This window comes from Anneissia japonica, unplaced genomic scaffold, assembly GCF_011630105.1.
Source record: "Anneissia japonica isolate Jap-2015-1 unplaced genomic scaffold, ASM1163010v1 scaffold288009_len375886_cov190, whole genome shotgun sequence".
Taxonomy (NCBI): Eukaryota; Metazoa; Echinodermata; class Crinoidea; order Comatulida; family Comatulidae; genus Anneissia; species Anneissia japonica.
The window spans coordinates 291,668-315,220 of record NW_022748146.1 but is presented as its reverse complement, the minus strand read 5'-3'; the positions used below and the strand labels follow the sequence as shown (position 1 = coordinate 315,220).

The following is a 23,553-nucleotide window of genomic DNA, read 5'->3' as shown; positions in this document are numbered from 1 at the left end:
ATATATATATATATATATATATACGGTATATGTATTATCTATTTGATATATATTATATTTGATATATTTAGCCTATGTATTTAGGCCTAATATATTGTATGTAAAAAAGGCCTACAAGCGTAACGAAGCTTCTATTATAGAACACCATTGGTGGTTTAGTCGTAAAAATTAATTATATTAAGTATAGTAAAATAATTAATACAATATTTCCTGACATTATGGTGCAATTTTTGATATACCCAATGACTGGGTCGAAATTACCCAACATTCAGCAAAAATTGCCCAAAATTACCCAAGCTTCCTGAAAATGCATTAAAATTTGAAAAAAACCCGTGTTTTTCGCATGTTAGTTTCCCTTTTAGTTCAATTTTAAACCATTTTTTATTGTAATTGTTTGTGTTAAATATTAAAATGAATATTCATGAGGTAATAATACAGATAGAAAATACGCCCTCAGTTGGCCAGGGTTATCTGTAAATCAGTGATCAAATTTTATTATGTAATGCATAAAATTAGGTAAGATCAATGGCAACGCAAATCACAAATAAACAATTCTGAACCCATGTTTATAGCAATTAACACCATTATATATGTCACTATGTATGTCACTAAGTAATCATCGAATGTATAACGAAATCAAGCCCAATTTTGAAAGGTTCAGATCTAGTACTGTTCCCTTTATGGTAAATCTTTTAAACAAACAATGATGAATTGATTTGATCAAGGCTAACTTGTATTTTTTTTTAAACTTTCCCACTTTTTTACTGCCTGTTTTAATCTCCTCTTACCCAAATTTTTAAATTTTTGAAAGAATAATGAAAATTAATATGGCAATTTATAATTGTTGCTGAGATTATTTTAATTTTTTTATTTTTATTTTTTAGCTATCTTTTTTTCTGCTTTTTTAATGTATTTTATCTGTGTTTTTAAAACTTTGTGTGCTGTATTTTGTTCAATTTTTTCTCTTCTGTACTTTTTAATAACAATTTTATCTGTATATATTGTAAACTTCTCGCAATTCAGTATTTTACTGCCAGTTGAAGTTAATAAAGAAATCTGAATCTGATCTGAATCATATAAAATGTTATGTGCACTTCGTTGAGTTTTGCTTACTTGAATGGACCATGGAGGAATTATTTCCTCCATGAATGGACTGAAATATACTTTGTTACTTCTTAATTCTTCCTCTATGACAAAAATATTAAATTTTCTTAATAAAAATAAAATACCCAAGGATTTGAACCGAATACCAAAGAACACAAGACCAAGTCAAAATACCCAAGATCTTGGGTAAATACCCAAGCAGTGGTCACACTGTATGCAGCACTCAAAAAAATAATTTGCTTGAATACGACGGGCGATTCCATTATTTTCATGAGGGTATGAGCACTCCGGGATACAACAGGCGATTCCATTATTTTCTTGGGGTATGTTGCAGCTTTCCCCGACGGAAAGGGTGATGGGGGTGGAATGGCTTCTCATGCTTCAGACAGATACAATTATTAGCAATGTTGAGAAAGTGCAAGATGTTTGCCAGTTGGGAGATTCTGTATGTGGACTCATTTATGTATCTTATGCTCTATATTAGTTAGAGTTCACAGTTTGCATTTCGGTTGGAGCAAAGCAATTCCATTCAATTGCTTTGATTTGAGCGATGTTTTAACTTTTATATATTTTTTTCTTTAGAGAGGCAACTGACCGAGTATGGGGTGTAAAATTGGTTTCTCGTAAAATGTTGTCTGTAGCTTCTACAAAATAATGATGATCTCAATTAACTATTGTTACTAGACGACACTGGAACAGAATTAAAGTTCGACCTCAGATAAATTAGACCTTTTGAGCTCTATTGTGTAAGATAACCGACCTTTTTGGCAGCGGTTGTTAAAAACGCATGGTTAGGCATATTCTGCCCCACCATGACAAAAGGAAGCAATTGTTGTTTGCATTGCATTGAGTAATTAAGGAATATGGAGCATGTTGATTTTGTCCCCTGCTTCCTTTTCTGGTGGTTTTTACTGTATTTTTAGTCTCTTACTTCCTTTTTGTGTTGCTAATTACTTGTTAATTAGTGGGATTTGAGCATACTCAAATATATCAATATGTTCCAAATTATTTGTTCGTTGATAGCGACTAAAAAACTTGTTTTTTTGAAAAATTGTCAGTTACTTCCTTTTGTCATGGTGGGGCAGTATTATTTTTTGCACAAAAGATCCGGTCAGAACCATTTCAATAAAGTACTGACAACTTCGTGTCGCTCGATCACTTTCAATAACACTCCCTTTGACATTATATGGCTTTCATCTTAAGAACTTTTACGGGTTTTTTTCCATTGACCCAAACTGCGACACTGTACAAGTCTTACCGTCTCCTTTGATTTCGAAACTAATCCTCATAGCAAAGTTGTCTCAGCATTAACCAACGCATAAAAGGACGGAAAAACTAGTGCAGGTAAGCATTTTTTTTTATATAATATGTAAAATTCCACGACATTTATAGTTAACTTGTTTCCCAAACATAGCAGAAGTATCGCTTTTAAAACGTCTAATTAAGGTTAAAGTTTTATTTCATTTCATTTCATATTCATTATCATATATTTTATTTCATATTATTTCATTTTGTTATTTTATTTTATTTTAACTACATCCAAGAGCAGTATTGCCCATTACAGGATGTTTTACACATACAATATATATCAATACAAAATATACAATAAATAATAAAGGTAACAAAAAACAAAAAAAAATGGACAAATCTCTGGTAGTTCTTAGCTTAATTGAAAGAATTAGGCCTATATTGAATGAGCAAATTTGGTTTTGAACGTAAAAAATACTGTTAAAAAATATATCAATAGTGGTATCGTTACGAGTTATAGTATTGTGGTTATAGCGGAGTCTATGAATAAAACCATTTTAGTAGCATTGCCTCGGCTATAGGGCACAGAGACTAGGTCAGTGTTAAGTGAATTTGGTCTATGCATTTTCAAAGAAAGAAAGTAAAAGAGGAAATTGTAAAAATCGAGTTTAAACTTAAAAGTGACCATAACCATATCGAATGCCCTTTTAGTGTGGAGTGGTAAGATATGCATAGGAGCACCAACGTTGTTATAATAAATATTATAAATTTGGATCAAACTCGTTCTATGCGATTTGATTGAGAAATGCATATAGAATTATAAATCGTAGACGAAAAGTCAAAGATTGGTCTAACAAGAGAAGTATAAAGATAAGGCTTGGTGTTACTATCGAGATATTTACAGCGCCGCAAAAACATGCCCAGCATCCTATTGCCTTTAGATACAATATAGTCAACATTTTTGTCAAGATTAAGCTTAAATCTCAAAAAAAAAAAAATCAAGATATTTTATAACAACCTTTCAATTATAGCACCATTTTATGCTGTAATCATAATCAAATAACAGTTTTTTAAGCGGTAATGTAGGATCCTGACACTTGTGAATTGAAAGACATTTTCCAAGTAGAAGACCAATTATACAGCATTTCCTGATCTTGTAATAAATGAGAATCATTTAAGTTATTGACGATGCGGTAAAATTTTATGTCATCGGCAATCAGAAGGCAATGCGAAGAAGTAAAGATATCAGGAACATCATTCAACAAATATTGTGAACAACAAATGTACTAATATGGAGTTTGTGGGACTCCGGATGTGAAAGGAAGCCAGGTAGAAGTAAATCCATTATAGGTTACATGTTGATAACGATTATTAAGGTAACTTATTGAATCCAGGAGAGAAGAGATCCACAAATGCCAAACTTCTTGACTTTGTACATTAGTAGACCCCGTCTAACGCTTTTGCGTAGTCAGTACACATGCCACAGTACTGACATTTTGCACCAAATGCTTCATAGGCAACAGTCAGCATCATCGCAAGATTGGTCTCAAACGAGGTACAAAGTCATGCTTGAAAGATGGATCAGTTTGCTTATAATTACTTTTAACCCAGGACCAAAAGCGGTTAGGTTTTTCATTCAGCTTTCTTTGTGACAAAGACGAAACATAATTTGAGTACTTACATTGTTGTTTAAATACCTACGAGCATTTTAAAAATCATCGCAATGAAATTTCGTTTGGTCCTGTTTACGTTTGCTTTCTTTAGCCTTTAAAGCTTTGAGAAAGTCTTTATCAAACCAGGGTGTTGGCCGTTTTATGGTAGTGATCGTAGAACCACATCTTTGATAGCAGCTAAGACAAGATTATAAAATTAACATCATTATAACATCGTAAAACATTCCATAATATACAGCTAAAATTATTGCACATATCAACAATTGGTTTTTATAAAAATTAGAAATAGTCGTATGACAATGTCGGAAACATAAATCAAAGCCAAACTCAACATGAAGAGAATCATGGTCAGAATTACATTAGTACAGTCCGTCCTATTGTAGAATATGCAGTTCCTGTGTGGAATTGTGGACTTACACAACTTTGGGATTCCCGCATCGAGCGAGTCCAAAAGAGGGCATGTAGAATTATCCTGGGTATTAATTTTTTGTCGTATGACGACGCACACTAGGTGCAATACTAAATTTACTATACCTCGTTGTAGAACGAAAAGATATCAAAACAGCCCATTACCATACCTTGTTAACTTAATTAACTCCAATGATTAATAATTAATAACTATCTTCTCCCCCTGGGGTCTGGTGCATGCTATTGCCCTTTTTGCGGTTCAGTGATTCCCCCTCCCCCTTGCCTTCCTTGTTGGTCCCTGTGCAATTTATTCTATGTATTTTTCTATATTGTAATTTTTCTCTGATGTTTGTGATTTTCTCATTTGTTATGTTTCTTGATATTTTTAATGACAATCCTTAATTACAGTTATAATAATAAGGATAATAAATAATAATGACAATAATATTGATTATAATATTCTTAATTGTAACGATAATGATTATGTTTTGACCTTGGTGCAATCTTTTTTCTCTTTTTGATGTTTTTGTTATGATGTCCTTTTTGATTTGTATTATTTTTCTTAACTTTAATAATAATGACAATTATAATAATTATAATAATAATGACAAATTTTGATCTTTGTGCAATCCTTTTTTTCTCTTTTTTTGATCTACTTGTTATGATGTTTTTTGATCTTTTTTATATTAGTATTCATAACTAAATAAATTAATAGTAATAATAATAACAATAATTATAATAATGACAAATTGGATAGAATATCGATCCTTATGCAATATTTTTCTCTTTTTTGATGTGCTTGTTTTCTTATCTTTGCTGTTTGATTTTTTAATGGTTTTAATTGTTAACATAATTCGCAATTCAGCCTTTTGGCTGCTATGTTTTATGTCTTAATTTGAATTTTGAATAAATATACCATTTTGAATTGAAAAAAAAAAAAAAAAAAAAGAATCAGGGAAACAATGTAATTTCACTGTTCCCTTTTCAGAATCAAATATTGTGTCCCCCAACAGAAACATTGTAATTAAGTTTAATATTATTATCAACATTAAACTCATTTTTTTTCAGTTGATGTCATAAATTTGTGTAGATTTTAATATAGACATGGGCATATAACCAGTGATCATCGAAGGCTGAACACATTACCTGTCTATGTATATTAATTTATTCATTTTAATTTAAATTTCATACTTTTCATAGTCAATAAGCCGAGCGAGACCCTATATATTTACCACACAAATATAAACGTACCTAGTGCCAATGATATTCGTCAAAACTAACATAGGGTTTTTTGTTTATCGTGGGACACTGTTAATTATAAGTCAATTAAGCCAGTCCATGGACAGATATAAATAAGTAAAGAAAGAGAGCAATAAGAGAACAAAAACAGACATGTAAATATTTTATACATAGACATCAATGGAAGTTATCAATATACAAATCTATTAGTACTGTACTGCCCCACCATGAAAAAAGGAAGCAACTGTTGTTTGCATTGCATTGAGTAATTAAGGAATATGGAGCATGTTGATTTTGTCACCTGCTTCCTATTCTGGTGGTTTTTACTGTATTTTTAGTCTCTTACTTCCTTTTTGTGTTGCTAATTACTTGTTAATTAGTGGGATTTGAGCACACTCAAATATATCAATATGTTCCAAATTATTTGTTCGTTGATAGCGACTAGAAAACTTGTTTTTTGAAAAATTGTCAGTTACTTCCTTTTGTCATGGTGGGGCAGTGTAGACATCCCACAGAAGGCATTTTCGTTGTTCTGAGAGTGCTTTTTCCTAGACGGAGGTGAGGTGACGAATATATCATCGCTTGGCCATTGATCCTTCATTCCACTGTTGTAACCAGCTTGCCAAAAAAACCTAGTGGTTTTGCGTTTTTTTTTTTTAACGCCCGCTATATCATAAACCAGAGGTGAGCATGATTTTTTCTTGAAAAATGTCCGCAGTTATGACCGTACCCTAATTATTATAAAATTTGCAGTTTATGACGGTTTGTAAAATAATTTTAATGACAATAAAATTTTTACTGAGTATCATCCATTGGATTCCTTTGTGGCGGGTGTGAAAGTGTTTGCTTTGAGTCAGTATAGGCACTGTCTCTTATACACATCTAGATGTGTATAAGAGACAGATATATATATATATATATATATACGGTATATGTATTATCTATTTGATATATATTATATTTGATATATTTAGCCTATGTATTTAGGCCTAATATATTGTATGTAAAAAAGGCCTACAAGCGTAACGAAGCTTCTATTATAGAACACCATTGGTGGTTTAGTCGTAAAAATTAATGATATTAAGTATAGTAAAATAATTAATACAATATTCCCTGACATGGTGCCTGTTCCAGTTATCGTAGGCACATCTTTGCTGAGGGTTTTTTGTCAAAGTGACTGAGTACGAACTATCTATTTTCAATGACCCCTAGCAAATAGGTTATAGTAGTAACGTTGACCTTCTTTGTCATTTATTTCCTGTCCACTTTGCAATACACGATTTTCACACAATTTCTGTTCAATCGATTGCTAGTCTGTTAATAATGGGAGAAAATCCGTTCTTAAGTACTACGGTAGTCAATTGTGCAATAAATGTTAATAATTTTTGTGAACACAAATGACACACTTATTCTAAAGGAAAGAAAAAGTTGTGTTGTTTATATATCTTTACTATACTGAATACTCAAAACATATAACAGGTTGAGCGAACGAATCACTCAGTTGATGCCATAATTACCTCGGCCAAGGAGGATGTATTCACCCCTCTCTGTCTGTCTGTCTGTCTTTTAGCAATATTACGCAAAACCTAAGGAATGGATCACCATAAAATTTTGTGGAAAGGTACATGATAATCAAGACTAGCTACAAATATAATTTCTTCAAATGAACCTTATATTGCAATTACACTTATAAAATCAATAGAAATTTAATTATAACAACATATGTTGTGTTTCCAGTATTATTTCATGATGCAATGTTATTGACCAATATTTGTTCTTTAAATATTGAGCTTTCTATGAGAAAGAGTAGCATGAATCGGTAACGGTATGGATTAGAATTCTACATGAAAGTACACTAAAAATAAGAAAAAAATAAATCCACATGGTAAAGAGTCGTCAAAATTGACAAGTAAGACAGGCAGTAGACCTATACCGATGTCTATTCTAAGGATTCAGGTGAAAAAATTGTGGATAAATGTTAGTAATTATTGATTAAAAGGTTCAAAATATAAAGTTGAATGATATTTTTCTTATTTTTGGACTGCAGTTGTTGTGATAAATAATTTTTTAAAAATCACTCCCTTAATAGGGGTTAAATATGCCTGTAGTGTATTGATTTGACCATTTGGCGAACCCAGAATGTGTCCCCATCCCCTTCAAAAGGGGTGACCCCTTGGGAGTTGGCCGTAGTGCTAAGAGATAATATTGCCATTCGTTTCATAGAGGTCCCCTTAATAGGCGTTCCCCTGAATAGGGGTGCCCAAAAGAATTGTTTCTATACTGTAGTCCTCATTTACGGAATTTTGATTAACATCTAGCCTGCATTGTTTTAACTGAAACTATTATATTTCCAACTTTAAGGTTTATCACGATGCTGTCTTATAACGATGCCAAGCAGTTTCTTGAAAAGATTCTTCAAATCGAGGATTTTGAGACGAAGTTCCGAGAAAACAAACTGGAACTTTTACGAGACATTCTCCGCCGGTATATTCACGCCGAACCGTTTCAAGGAATCTCAATCATGAGTACAAAACCAGAAGACCGCCATCTATTGACATTTGAAGAAATCAAACAGGATATGTTTGCAAGAAGAGGTGGTCTCTGCTATGCGAACAATCGATTTATTAACGTTTTACTAAACACAATTGGTTATGATGTATACCATATCGGTTGCACTGTTTTAAATAATCACAACAACCATTTAAGTAATATAGCTCGCGATCTTACAAAACCAGGAGACCTGCATCTAGTTGATGCCGGCATGGCATTTCCTTCTTGGGATCCGATACCTCTAGACTTTGAAGATGAATCCCCTGTTTACCACGTAGGATTTCTCTATTTTAAATTTGTTCGTAAAGATAACACCATACTACGATTACATAAACACGATAAGCAGTATGAGTTCCCCATCAACATCGACAGCAAAGCATGGCATCAATTTTGGGAGATGACAACGGAGCCCCTTGCTATAGAAAGTTTTCATCCGAAGATGACCGATATTTACACGATACCTGGCGCACACGAGGTTCCCTTTCTCGAACACCTAACATGTGTCGCGTTTGCTGAAGACAAATTAATAGCGATCAAAGATTCCACATTTTTGTTCGAGAATAATGATCATCAATTGGAAGTGAGAGACATAAATACGCGCGCTGAACTTGTTTCGACTTTCTCAGCTTACTTCCCTCAATTCCCAATGGACATATTTGAGGCTGCTATTGACGTTGCAGTCTCTAAAATTTGACAAAAACAATTTTGAAGATAAAACCTTGCAATAACATACATATGCATATATATTCAAATTAAGTTTTTGCTGCTTAGAGGGAAAACAGATATAGTGCATAGATGAAATAAATAATAATACAGTGTGCTCAAATACCATAAAACCTCGTATTGAAGCCCAATGGGCTTAATCTCGAGAAGAAGCCCATCCCGAATTGAAGCCCCTCTATAGTTTGCAAAATTAGCCTCCAAAAGAAGTCCATGGGCTTCTTTTGAAGATAGCATAGACTTCGTTTTGAGACAGTACAGTACAACAATGTACATGAATTTCAAAGAAACAAAATAAATTCAAAACACGCTTGGTTTATACAGTGGTTTAGGTAATAGTCCCAGAGCTTCAAATCGAGGTTTTATGGTTGTATGTAGTGTAATAGTATTAAGGTTCAATGGTATTAACTTGCATAACCATTGGAATCGACCCTTCACCTGATAAATGCCTTAAATTGGTTTGACAGTTTTAATGTCAACTTGAGTATACAGATAATCTAATAATATAACTGGACATTGTATAACTTTACCCTAGTCAATTGGACTTGGCCTTTCTCACACTATGAATCTATGATTGTCAGTTTTGAGCCTAAGCTCCGAAGTTTGTGATACATCTTAATTAGCAGTTTTTTGGTAAACAAGTTACTAAATCATAGAGAAAGACTTTCTCTCTATGATCCAATCAGAAACTCTAAAAGTATGGGGTGACTTACTTGAGACACACCCCCATTACCTAAAGTATAATAGGCAAACACCCCCATATCACTGAGTAGTCAGTCGTTAGTAGTTAGATTCAATTTAGTAGTTCGGAGTACACAGAAGAAAAGTACAGAGCTGAGCTGACTCCACTCAAAAAGGGTTCTCTAACATCTGAAACCTGGAGTTTAGCTGATTGTAACCAACGTACAGTTTGTGTGAATAAAAGTTTGCAGTGTACTAAAAGGAACTGTTCCTACTACACATTAAAAGGCCACCCAATTAACCAGTATTTAACATGGAAGACGCACTAAACGATACCCGAATTGCGGTTAAGCAGATTGTTTGTCCTTTTTGAATGACGTGACTCTTGGAACTGAATTAAAATTTTTCTCAAATACCGCAACTAACTAACAAGAAGAATTTAAAACCATGAGAAATAAAACAAAACAACAGGCATCCACATTACAGGAAGAGAATTGAAACGAAAAAAATAATCGGATTTGTGACAAGCTGACAAAAAAACACCATGTTCGGATTCGAGACAAGCCGACATATGACAAAGATTTTAGGATTCGAGACAAGCCGACAGATGACAAACTTATTAGGATTCGAGACAAGCCGACAGATGACCAAAAGTTATTAGGATTCGAGACAAGCCGACTTCACTTGGACTTCACCCCATGACGATGGAAAACGCTCTATACATTTGAACTTTAGGCCAACGTTAAACTTTGAACATTTAACATTTAACTTTGAACATTTAGATTCTTTACTGAACTTTTGTTTGCTTGGAATTTGCATTTTGTTTATCAAGAATGAAGTAAATGGGTAAGTTGAATACATTGTTGCATTCCATCATTGTGAGACATTGTGTGAGAAAGAGTTTGTTTATATTTTTATCCCTCATTAAAAATTGGTTTTAATTTAATAATTAATTTTTTAATTAATTTGATTTTATTACATCAACCACGTTTTTTTGTAGTGCGCAATTTTTTTTCAAACAAGTAAAGGTCAAAATAGCAAAATTTTGAACATCAATACAAGCACATTTTAATCGATACCTGATTGATTTAGATATCAAAACACAAGTATAAACATCAATAATATAGCAATTATTCAGCACAGAGGTTAACGGACTGTTGATTTTGCAGAATCACACATGTATACCAATTTGTACAACCAATTTCAATTGCTCATAGCCAGGCAATTTTTGAGGTTATTAAAGCTAAATGATAATTGATATAAATAAATTCCTTTATTAATTTAATTAATTTACTGGCCAGAAATTTTTTAAATTATAAAATGTTTAATTGATGTGACTTGAACGTGTAGAGGAAAAAAAAATCTTCGATTATAAATTGTGATGATAACCATTCACTTACTAATTGCACCATTCGTAAACGCACTTCAAAATTCGAGAAAATTGAATTTTATTTACTTATTCCCAAATTAATTTATCGTGTAAACATGGAATTATACTGCAATCTTGAAATAAATATTGATACGAACATTGAATTTAAATATTGAGAACTTGAAATTATATTGTGTGAATACACAGCGTAATGATTTAAGTACGAATTATATTGACATGATGATTTAAATTGTGTTTATAATTTTATGATGAGGAATACAACAATTTTTTTTATTATTTAAATGTAATGAAGCGATTAATGAATTATTGAATAATCCAAGCTTATATTGCAAGTTACACTAAATGAACAAGCTTTAGTACTTGTTGAGTAATGCATGCAAGTTTAAAGAAAGAAATGTAATATGAGGATAAATGCGTCAGTTTAAATGAATACTGAATATAAGTACACATGAGTACAAATAATTCAAATTTACATAATTTTACTTGTCATGAAATGCTTAGGATAAATGTATGATAAAAGGTATACTAATAAATGATTTATATGAAATACGTGATGATAATAAACGATAACGAGTTAAAGTGCATATGCGTATTGTTAGTAAACACGACTAGATGAATTCAAGTCTACGTGTAATTGAAGCAATTGATTTTTTAGGAAACAAGTAAGTAAATAATGTTCAGTTAAATAACAGTTAATAAGTAAATAATAAATGATTTATATGAAATACGTGATGATAAGAAACGATAACGAGTTAAAGTGCATATGTGTATTGCTAGTAAACACGACTAGATGAATTCAAGTCTACGTGTAATAGAAGCAATTGATTTTTTAGGAAATAAGTAAGTAAATAATGTTCAGTTAAATAACAGTTAATTTAAGTTCCTCCTCATAAAGTTATTTTACTTTTAAATATTTTTATATCACGTCGGATATGGCAAGCCTAGACGTTTAAATACAATCTAATGTTGAATCAATGACTAAGACACATAAAAAAAACGTATTAGATTGATTAACCTCGAAAATCAAAAATGTTATTCATTTGTATTTTTTAAGAAAAGAATGGAGAGAAAGAGAGAGTGAATATGAGTAAATGATGGAAATTGACACGTATTCATCTTGCACCACTTGTATTATATGCTATGATTTTTTATGTTTAACGATTAATTTTTTTTAATGAATTGTTATATTGCTTTATGCCTACTACACATTGTAGTACATTTTACCTTTATGTTATGATGTTAAAAAAAAAAAATAATTGAAAGGGATGTAATGTAGTATTAAGGTTCAATGGTATTAACTTGCATAACCATTGGAATCGATACCCTTCACCTGATAAATGCCTTAAATTGGTTTGACAGTTTTAATGGTCAACTTGAGTATACAGATAATCTAACAATATAACTGGACATTGTATAACTTTACCCTAGTCAGTTGGACTTGGCCTTTCTCACACTATGAATCTATGATTGTCAGTTTTGAGCCTAAGCTCTGAAGTTTGTGATACATCTTAATTAGCAGTTTTTTGGTAAACAAGTTACTAAATCATAGAGAAAGAATTTCTCAATCAGAAACTCTAAAGTATGGGGTGACTTACTTGAGACACACCCCCATTACCTAAAGTATAATAGGCAAACACCCCCATATCACTGAGTCAGTAGTCAGTAGTCAGTCGTTAGATTCAATTTAGTAGTTAGGAGTACACAGAAGAAAAGTACAGAGCTGAGCTGACTCCACTCAAAAAGGGTTCTCTAACATCTGAAACCTGGAGTTTAGCTGATTGTAACCAACGTACAGTTTGTATCATCATCATCATCATCATCATCATCATCATTATTATTATTATTATTATTATACTTATTATTGTTGTAAATAATATATGATAGTAATAATAATGATAATAATAATAATAATACATTATATATACATATTATACATATATTATATATTATATCATATATTACATTATTATATATACATATATTATATATACGTTATATAATAAATATAATAATAATAATAATAATAATAATAATAATAATAATTATTATTATTATTATTATTATACAGTACTTTACAAGTGGTAATTATTATTTGAGTAAAAATCAACTATACTTCTGTATTCTGACTTCAATTCATCACGTACGTTTGTAAATGGCAGAAGCAGTTGCTCCTTTCCAAATTGCTTTTAGGATAGCAGGTAGGGGAACGATCCAGTGAACAATCAACTGGTATTGGTGGTGGAAATGTACGAAATACAATTTCTTTAGGACCTATATCAATTGTAAATGTATAAATTCAATTATGATTTATGATATTGATGAATAAATGTAGTTGCTACAAAAGAAAATGGAGGTGACCATGGGATGTGCAAAGCAAAGAGTCAGTGGCGATATATCATTTTCGTTTCTCTTCTCTCTCGTTCATTAATCATAAAGGATATTTTTACCAACTTCTGACGATAGTTTTTCATTTTAGTAGAGAGAACTGACCCGACAACATGCAGTTCGGATTAATTATCGTATTTCGCGATCATAAGCTAAGATCGGGACTATGCTCTAGATGCTTCAATACTGGGGCAGATGCAGAATTTGTCGGTAATGGGTGCATGAAAGTTCACAGCACCTCAGCCCCACCACGTGGTTGGGGATGAGGTGGGAAATTTTGAGAATATGGACCTCTAGGTACTCAGAAAGTGCACCCTCGTACCTTAAAAATCGGTAATTCATATCAATAAATGCAATTTAGGGTGTGTGATCGCACAGTCTGCGTCCCCTGCATTTGCCCCAGCAATATTACTATATCCCCCAAATAAAGATCGTAACCCAAGAGTTGGCCACATTGAAATTTAGTCAATGTTACATGCTGGACTAAATATATAATCAGTTCTAGCCCGTGCTTTCTTTTGTTTTGCACTTTTTTTACGCGGTACTAGGCTATCTATACTGTTCATAAAAACGGACATTTCAGTGCATACTACGATCGTTACGCTTACTTTACGGTACGGAGCCGCGCCCTATCCAGCCGAATATTTAGCATCGACCAGGACCTCCCCCTAAATTCACAGGTACCTACGTGCACGCACAGACTGCTTACAAAGAGATCCTGTCATGGTTGGGCTTGTAAAGGGTGCCTCACGATATGCGATTGAAAAAGAGAGCTTGAAAGGGTGGTGGGAGCATTGTTGAACTGACACTTTGGTATTTATTGTTGTAATGCTTTGAATAAAATCTACTAGTACATTTTTTTTAGCGTGGCGATAATAATATTTTAATCGTGGTGCAATCTGCTTATTTTGCCTAAGAGTTGCGGTCATTTCGTTTTTTCGCCCAAGTATAGCTGGCGAGACCCCTATATATAATTTCAGTAGGAAAAAAATCTGACAAAAAGCAGCTTAAATGTTAACAAGAAAATATTAAATATATATTTTACGTATGGTGTCAACTGTTTAATTAATTAATTATTTATTGTGTACGGTATACATTAACTGATTTTTGTTAATGATATGATTATTGAGTATGCATTTGTAAATATAACCCGTAATGTAAATTGTAAAGGTTAATTGCAATTTGGATTTTCTACTGTACATATACAGAGTATTTTATATATTTTTGCTATTACCGTTATTATTTTGCTATTACCTCCGCCGAAAGAAGTTATGTAGGCCTACTTACCGCTGTCTGTCAGCAAGATTACGCAAATAAATAGATTATCATGAAATTTAGTGGAATGGTAAATAATAATCGAAGAAAGCGACCATTCAATTTTTGGAAAAAAGGTCAAAGGACAAGGTCAAATCACGGAAATGCGATTTTTTACCATCGAGCATAAAAGAAAATAATGGAATCGCCCTTCGTATTCATGCACAGGCCAGTGGTATGACATGAGCACTCAAGAAAAATGTACAGTACTTGAAAACGACGGGCGATTCCATTATTTCCACGAGGGTATTCTGTAAAACTCAAGAAAATAAAGTGCCGGAATACGACGGGTGATTCCATTATTTGCATGGGGTATGTTGCAATTCGTCCATCATACACGACCTGCGTATTGTTGGTATTTAGACACAGACAGAGGTATGCACTCTTTGGAGCTAGTATTTTAATGTAAATGAGGGGCAACTGCAGACTCCTTTTAATGTATATTCGCTTACTCTGCCCCTGACCACCCTTTTCATCTTCGTTTTGTATCGCACTCTTTATTATTTTTGATTGAATAAAAAAATTAATTCGGCATATAATATGCACTGCTGTCCTCATTAATTAGCTCCAGGCCGCCGAAAGCGGTCGCGGTTCCCGGGGCATCTTAGCTGCCCTTGTCCATTGGTTGTTAGTCTGTTGGCCGCCTGGCGCCCCAGTGGGATCGAGGGTCAAATCCCTGGTGTGTGCCCCCCCCCCCCACCTCGGAAACTATGGCATTTTAATGGATTAGAGGACTAATTCAATTGATTATAGAGTGCCTAAAGTGCCTAATTTTACAGGCCATAAAAAAACAAAGTACAGAAACAAGAAAAGTAAAAGATATCCTTCCTTTTATTCAAACGTGCTGGAAAGATTTATAACATAGGTATGAAAGTTTACAGTGGTGACAAGGACTTTCACAATGAACGGTCTATCTACCTCAGCCCAACCATAGTGGCTGGAGTAGGAAAATGTATGTTTATGGCACCTCTGGACGGCCGAAATGGCACTTTTAGACTTAAATTTGATTAGAATTTTCTTTTTTCTCAATTTTTGTTAAATTTTGAAAGATTTGAGAGTTGGGGGCCGGGTCCCCCTTAAATCCGCCACTGATTTAATATATTAATTAAGAGTTTATTTGGCAACCCATTCTCTATCAGGTCTATTTTCTAACTTGTGTGTATATTGACGATGTCCAGGGTCAAAGGCTTTTATAATTATAAATTAATAACGTAAATAATTTACAATTTGATACATTGTAAACATAAACACTAGAATAGTCATGAAAATATTAATGAAAAAGAATTAGATATTAATTACCAATCGATAAACGGTCAGCTTTATTTACAATTCTCGTGGGGAAAACACATGAATGGTACTGGGTAAATGTATACCTTTAATATTTTTTTAAAAATTATTTTATTTTATTTATTTACCTGGTTATCGCGGGCGCCGGGGCACTTGTCCCGGGTACCCCGGCCTCTCGGCGCCACTGACTACTCCTAACCCACAACAGCATTTCCTCCCCCATTTTTCTCACAAGTTAATCCAACTATCTAAAAATCAACCAACCAACCTCTCTACGTCCATTCGAAATAAAGCCTTGCAAATCACTAATAAATACAATATAATGAAATCTGCACGTTCATTAAGTCTCCACACCTGGTCAAACTATGAAGCATGTGGAAATAAGCTTTTAACAAAATACTGAGTCAAATGTATGTGGATTAGGGATACATTCAACAAGCAGGCTGTATGAGTTTCTATGTAAATCTATCTGACCATGACCATAAAAAAAAAACCCAAAATTGCATTTTAATCAAACGAATGGATATTGAGTACTTAAAGGGATCACACGTGAATGCTCATTAAATCCCATAAGCCTTCCAAGTTCCAAGGTAGGGTTAAGATGCCTTTATATAATACGCTTACTAGCGCAGTGATTCAGAATGCACGGGCCTGCATGTCTATGTCTACGATACGATTGCTGAAGTGAGAAACCATCTTTGATATTTGGATGTCCATTTAGAAACTGATACATTAAGTTGACGGTAAGTAGATACAAGACCTATGCTTATTTTGTTAGCCTGCTAAATAAATATGCCTTATAGGTTCTATTTATTATCTCAAAGCTGAACGGCATGCAGCTAAAGTTTACGGATCAGTGGTGATATAACTGTAAGATGTAAGCCTATGAATATATTTACACTTTTGAAATCTTTTCCCTTAGGTTTTAATAAGAATAGACCTTTATGTTTTTAGGATAATACAGGCTATAAGGCCTATTAAAAAATGATAAATAGGCCCCATTGATATAAAACCATGTAGGGTCATGCTCTTAAAATATTGTATAGTGTACTACGCTCTTACAATGCTCTTAAATATAGTATATAATGTTTACATAATATAATAATGATATTATTCGGCTACTATAGATTAGTTGTTATTGTATTGGTAAACGCGCGAATATCCAGAATCAGGACCAAACCATGAAAAACATTTCCACAAGTGATATTTTGTCACCCTGGTTAAATATATAAATAAATAAATAAATAAATAAATATAAATAAATACAAATAAATACAAATAAATACAAATAAATACAAATAAATACAAATAAATACAAATAAATACAAATAAATATAAATAAATATAAATAAATACAATACAAATACAATACAAATACAATACAAATACAATACAAATACAATACAAATACAATACAAATACAATACAAATACAATACAATTCGAAATAAAGCCTTGCAAATCACTAATAAATACAATATAATGAAATCTGCACGTTCATTAAGTCTCCACACCTGGTCAAACTATGAAGCATGTGGAAATAAGCTTTTAACAAAATACTGAGTCAAATGTATGTGGATTAGGGATACATTCAACAAGCAGGTTGCATGAGTTTCTATGTAAATCTATCTGACCATGACCATAAAAAATAAAACCCCAAAATTGCATTTTAATCAAACGAATGGACATTGAGTACTTAAAGGGATCACACAGGAATGCTCATTAAATCCCATAAGCCTTCCAAATTTCAAGGTAGGGTTAAGAGGCCTTTTTATAATACGCTTACGCATTTGACATGCTTTATTAGCGCAGTGATTCAGAATGCACGGGCCTGCATGTCTATGTCTACGATACGATTGCTGAAGTGAGAAACCATCTTTGATATTTGGATGTCCATTTAGAAACTGTGATACATTAAGTTGACGGTAAGTAGATACAAGACCTATGCTTATTTTGTTAGCCTGCTAAATAAATATGCCTTATAGGTTCTATTTATTATCTCAAAGCTGAACGGCATGCAGCTAAAGTTTACGGATCAGTGGTGATATAACTGTAAGATGTAAGCCTATGAATATATTTACACTTTTGAAATCTTTTCCCTTAGGTTTTAATAAGAATAGACCTTTATGTTTTTAGGATAATACAGGCTATAAGGCCTATTAAAAAATGATAAATAGGCCCCATTGATATAAAACCATGTAGGGTCATGCTCTTAAAATATTGTATAGTGTACTACGCTCTTACAATGCTCTTAAATGTAGTATATAATGTTTACATAATATAATAATGATATTATTAGGCTACTATAGATTAGTTGTTATTGTATTGGTAAACGCGCGAATATCCAAGATCAGGACCAAACCATGAAAACATTTCCACAAGTGATATTTTGTCACCCTGGATAAATATATTATTAAATAAATAAATATATAAATCAAATAATGGTAGAAACATTGCTATAATATAAAAAGAACAATTATATATTATGTAATGTAGTAGTTGGCCTATATATCGTATTGGGCATATGCCTACCCTATCAATGAGAGAACTTATTCCATTATGTTAGACTACTTCTAGTATACTTATTTGAGTAAGAGGACAAAAAAAAAAATCAAAAACAAAAAACACAAAACAATTTTACACTAAAACGAATCTACAAATATTGAACGAAAACAAAAACAAAAAGCATATTTGAGGTATAATTTAAGTTAGTATAGTACAGTGGAGCAGGGTAATATTCAGTAGGTGGAAAAAAAGACCACTGAAGAGAGTGTCCTGATACAAAGGCGTATGATCAATAAATAATAGAATACATAATATAAAGTGATCATGTTAACCTCAAATGTGAGCCTCCGAAAATATTAGTCAGTTAAATTTAAAATCATAAGTGATGAATAATAATATATGTAGGCCTATAATGAATGTATAGGAATGTCTACATCAGTTTAGCACATACTACTGTATAATCCAGTTTTCCTATGTTTAACTAACTGCTGTCAACATTACAAACGTTATTGGCTGACAGTAATTGTTCTTAATTTAAAAGGGAGGCTTAATTTGTTTTTATTTACAAAGGTCTTTCTAGAAATATTATGTTAAAGACGTAGCAATATTAACGAAGGCAGCCTTTTCGAGAGTACTAGTTGATACTACCAGCAACAATACGCTCTAGTTTACTTTAGCACCACTCTCTGAGGGGGTAAATTGTTTGAGGAAGTGTCCTTGGTTGGGTTGTAGAAGCGGCACCACTGTGATCAAATGTTGGTTTGAATTCCAAATGAGGCACTTTTTCAAACATTTGAATATTAATTTTTCGTTGATAAGCTGTGCCCGATGCAATCTCTACACCATTTTTTTGTTCCATTGTTCATATATATTATTATTATTTGAATATTCACATACATAATCCACAGTGCACTTAGTTGCATTGATTTACTATAGGCCTATATAAAATATATAGGCCTATGTATATAAATCATATATCATTTATTATCATCTTCTATTTTCATCATCATATATGATGATGATCATGCATGCCACGTTCATGATTTTGTTATTTAATGATTTTAATTTCTTTCAGAAAAATGTTAGCCCTATCGGACCGTGAAGTTAAAGAGTTTTTAGAGGATGTCCTGTGCATTGAAGACGCAGAACAAAAGTTCAAACTAAACAAAAAAAATCTACTCAGGGAAATACTTTACCGTTTTCTGCACGTTGAGCCATTTCAAAACATAGGCACCTTAAGTACTAAGCCAGAGGAGCGTCACCTACCAACATTTGATGAAATTAAAAAGGATTTATTCAGAAAGAGAGGTGGCCGTTGTTATTCAGCCAATCAATTCATGAAAATATTACTAGAAAAAATTGGTTATGATGTCTACCATACCGGGTGTTTAATATTAAAAACTAAAAACAACCATCTGTGTACCCTTGTGCGTGATCTCACCAAACCGGGTGATCTACACCTAGCAGATGTCGGTATAGCACACCCAACATGGGACCCAATACCGTTGAATTTCGAAATTGAATCCCCCGTTTATCACGTAGGATTTCTCTACTTCAAGTTTGTACGTAATGGTGATAAAATAACACGACTGCATAAACATGATAAGAGGTATGAGTTTCCAGTCAACATTAATAGCAAAGAATGGCACGAATTTATGGATATGCCAATCACCCCCTGTGAGGTAGATTACATGCAACCAGTAATGACGGAGATGTACACCGTACCAGGAGCCCACAACTGCCCGTTTCTGATATCACTAACATGCGTCATATTTAAGAACGAGAAACTAGTGGCGTTTAAAGATTCAACTTTCTTGTACGAGAATGATGATCATCAGTTGGATGTTGAGCGGATAACCACGCGTGAAAAGTTTGTTTCCACAATGTTAACTTATTTTCCTCAGTTCTCACTCGAGATAGAGGCTGCCTTGGATGCGTGTAGCTCTATTAAATTTGACTAAAATGATTATTTAATCAACAGACACTAATTAAAAAAAAAAAACAAAAAAAAACATGACTACATTTTTAGGAACTTGATTAGTATAAGTTTTAAGGATAATAATAAGTTTTAAGAATAATAATTAAAGGGCACTTCACGGGCCATGCCTAGAAAATGATCACTCCAAATCCTCATTCAACATACTACAGATCGACGACTGAAACATCCCAGATAATCTTTCCTGGCAACATTAATTCAAATAAAAACGTGCTACAAGTTTATTCTGCACTTTTACCACTTCTTCAAGCAACAAGACGTGTGTCACAACAAGAGATAAACCTAGACATTTGAATGAAGCAGGATCAAGTTGAAAAGAAGTGTCCAATGATGGATGGACATTAGTCCTGCATAGGCCTACTTCGTATGATTTTAAATATTCGTTAGTTTTGGTTAACTTTTAATTTCATTTTGTGTATATATGGTGGTGGCATGGTGTGGTATACTACTGTCACTTAACTTTTATTTGTCTTCCGTTATTTTAGTTTAAGATCACATTTAAGGTAATATTACGTTTACTATACATTACTCGAACTGAATTTTGATTTTAGTTTAACCAGGGAACAATGAAATTTAACTGTTCCCTAGTTTAACTATGTTTTGTAAACTTTGCTTTGCTTATATATCTTACATTAATTATTTTGATTGCACCTTTCATTGAGAAGTGTGCCATTGATGAAAAAGTGTAGTTCCTAATTACAATATTATCATTCGCCAAACGCTTCAGCTAATCAGATTGTAACATATCAAACATGTGCTAATTACAAGGCACTCTTTTTAATGACCATCATTTTGTTAAGTGAAAGACCGTGCACAAATCAGTATATCATGTCCAATCTATAGATTTCTTTTACATTTAGGCTTTTTTGTCGTGTCATCTTTTTGAAATGTCTAGTATTAAGTCTGGCAAGGCCAGTTTGATTATGCAATGCTATTGTATATAGGTGTATATGTGCGAATTTATGCATATTTACTATTATTTTTGTGATTTGCTTATTTTAAATACTGTACAGTTAATTACACTTAGTATACATCTTCGTGGTTAGTATAAAGAGAACTAGAGCGTCGCTCCATTAAAAGTGCCTGCCTCCCCTATATGCCTAAATACAGAATTCACGAAGGCAGCGATTTTTTCTTCATGCTTGAGGGTGGGTTTCAAAGAAACTTCACAGACGCCATATACAGTCGTCAATCAACATTTGGTTGCTCAACTCAAAAAGGGAACTCGTTAGAAAATGAAGAATAAAATCTATTTCATAATGATGATAATAGGTCAATTTATAAGACGCAAATAAACAAGGTATCTAAGCACCAAATAATAATACTAATAATAATAATGATGACGATGACGATGTGATGATGATATTGCAGCGTTCGTAAAATATTTGTCACTGGTGCTGGGAACAGTCACAAACTTGGGGTGGGGGCAGGCACCCCCAGTAGAAAAAGTGGGTGGGCCAATGTGGGTGGTCCAATGGTCCCCTGGCCACCCTCCCCCTCCGCCGGGGGAGGGGGGTGTTCAACCTGGATTTGGTGGTTGATATGATGTTGTTGAAGCCATCAAATTCAGGCAAAATAAGTATTCAGAATAATAGTTTCTTTGAAGCCCCAAAAAGAAATTGTTTAACGAAATTTCAGCTACATTATTCTTCATCTGTAATAATTTCTGGACGTGTTTATTATTCTTTTGCTATTAGAAATGTATTTACGGTGGTACACTTGTGCTTAATAATTGAATTTCCTCTTGTGGTGTTCAACAGTGGTGTATTGGATGATTTGGTGCCTAACTTATAGAATCATGCCTAGGGTTGCTTAGAAATTGCTTGTTCTATTGTACTTTAATTGTACTTGGTTTGACAGCATGTTCGTTGTTCTGTCAAAAGATGATTGTTGTTCTCAGTTTTCAATGGCTGGTGAAACGTTGCATATTTGCACTAGGTGTTTGGGTTATGGTGATAAAGAGCGGGTGCGTCTTACCTATATGTCAAGGGTATGGCCTGCTTTTTTCACGAGTAGAGTTAGTAAAATAATTTCAAAATAAACTATTACAACTGTTACCGTACTAAAGATTTGTCTGATCTTATTGTACATGCATTTAAAATTTATATTGAGAATTTTTGTTTGTTTTCTCATTTTCCGTGCCTTCATATTTATCAGCACGTTTTCTTGTTTGTTGATCCCATGATAAAATATTTTACTTCATTGATTCCAGCGTACCCATATGAATTATACGATGAATAACATAACACAAAGGTAAAGACAAAGAAGACCCTTTGTTGTTCATTCAGGGGTAACGTTTAACGTCCTTTTCAACACACAAAACATCAACCAGTTATTTGGGGAGGAAATTGATCAACGCACACAATATGCATATTATACAATTAACATTTATTTTACGTTTACGTAATCTATATATACGTAGAAATTACTTCATGTCATCCATCGGGTGCATGTAATAACGGTGAGCAATCAATTTGCAAATGTGAATATAGTGAATTTGATGTGATAAGGTGAATTTTTCCGGTCGTGTGCTTAATCAGTTACCTGTTAGAATTCCTACGAACACAACATATCTGTAAGCACATTTTCACTTTTTGATCAATCACTATTAAAAATTAATAATGACTACAGTATTCACTTACTTTACAGACATCCAACCCATACACGCATTATCTAATAACGGCGGAAACCGTACTCGAATAAAGTAACAGTTAATTAAAGATAGTATGGTGTATATGCTACCAACCAAAAAATTCCTCAGTAGTTCCCATCAAGGTATTTCTACAAACAATAGGCCTAATACGACCTTCATGTTCTCTTCTCTGTTCGAGCACTATTTTACATCATCATAATAATAATAAGGTTGTGTTTAAAGGCCAACAATATTTATTATTGTTTGATAGCTAAAGGTTAATTTCCTGGATAATTTATCAATAATTATATGTAAAATGTATGGATATATATATATATATATATATATATATATATATATATTTTTTTTTTTTTTTTTTTTGTGTGTTTTTTATATTTATTTTTTTTTTTATTTTTATATAC

The 23,553-nt window shown here is 32.8% G+C and overlaps 2 protein-coding genes across 7 annotated transcripts; both read left to right on the top strand.

Annotated features, from left to right (window-relative positions):
- Nucleotides 1–1,313: 1,313 nt before the first annotated feature.
- On the top strand, nt 1,314–9,451 carry LOC117120674 (arylamine N-acetyltransferase 1-like). 5 transcript variants are annotated; one of them, XM_033265701.1, is made up of 4 exons: nt 1,314–2,448; nt 6,225–6,356; nt 7,243–7,293; nt 8,034–9,451. In XM_033265701.1, the coding sequence occupies exon 4, from the start codon at nt 8,044–8,046 to the stop codon at nt 8,914–8,916; it is 873 nt and encodes a 290-aa protein (XP_033121592.1). In that variant the 5' UTR covers nt 1,314–2,448; nt 6,225–6,356; nt 7,243–7,293; nt 8,034–8,043; the 3' UTR covers nt 8,917–9,451. The 5 variants fall into 5 exon arrangements, with proteins under 5 accessions (XP_033121592.1, XP_033121589.1, XP_033121590.1 ...); XM_033265698.1 differs by having other exon boundaries at nt 7,152–7,293; XM_033265699.1 differs by having other exon boundaries at nt 6,145–6,356; nt 7,152–7,293.
- Nucleotides 9,452–16,413: 6,962 nt separating this feature from the next.
- Nucleotides 16,414–20,501, top strand: LOC117120685. 2 transcript variants are annotated; one of them, XM_033265718.1, is made up of 2 exons: nt 16,414–16,742; nt 19,579–20,501. In XM_033265718.1, the coding sequence occupies exon 2, from the start codon at nt 19,583–19,585 to the stop codon at nt 20,462–20,464; it is 882 nt and encodes a 293-aa protein (XP_033121609.1). In that variant the 5' UTR covers nt 16,414–16,742; nt 19,579–19,582; the 3' UTR covers nt 20,465–20,501. The 2 variants fall into 2 exon arrangements, with proteins under 2 accessions (XP_033121609.1, XP_033121608.1); XM_033265717.1 differs by lacking the exon at nt 16,414–16,742 and adding an exon at nt 17,524–17,923.
- The last annotated feature ends 3,052 nt before the right edge of the window (nt 20,502–23,553 follow it).

Coding starts and splice junctions, on each gene's coding strand:
- LOC117120685 (XM_033265718.1), top strand. CDS start 19,583: ATGTTAGCCCTATCGGACCGTGAAGTTAAAGAGTTTTTAGAGGATGTC.
- LOC117120674 (XM_033265697.1), top strand. CDS start 8,044: ATGCTGTCTTATAACGATGCCAAGCAGTTTCTTGAAAAGATTCTTCAA.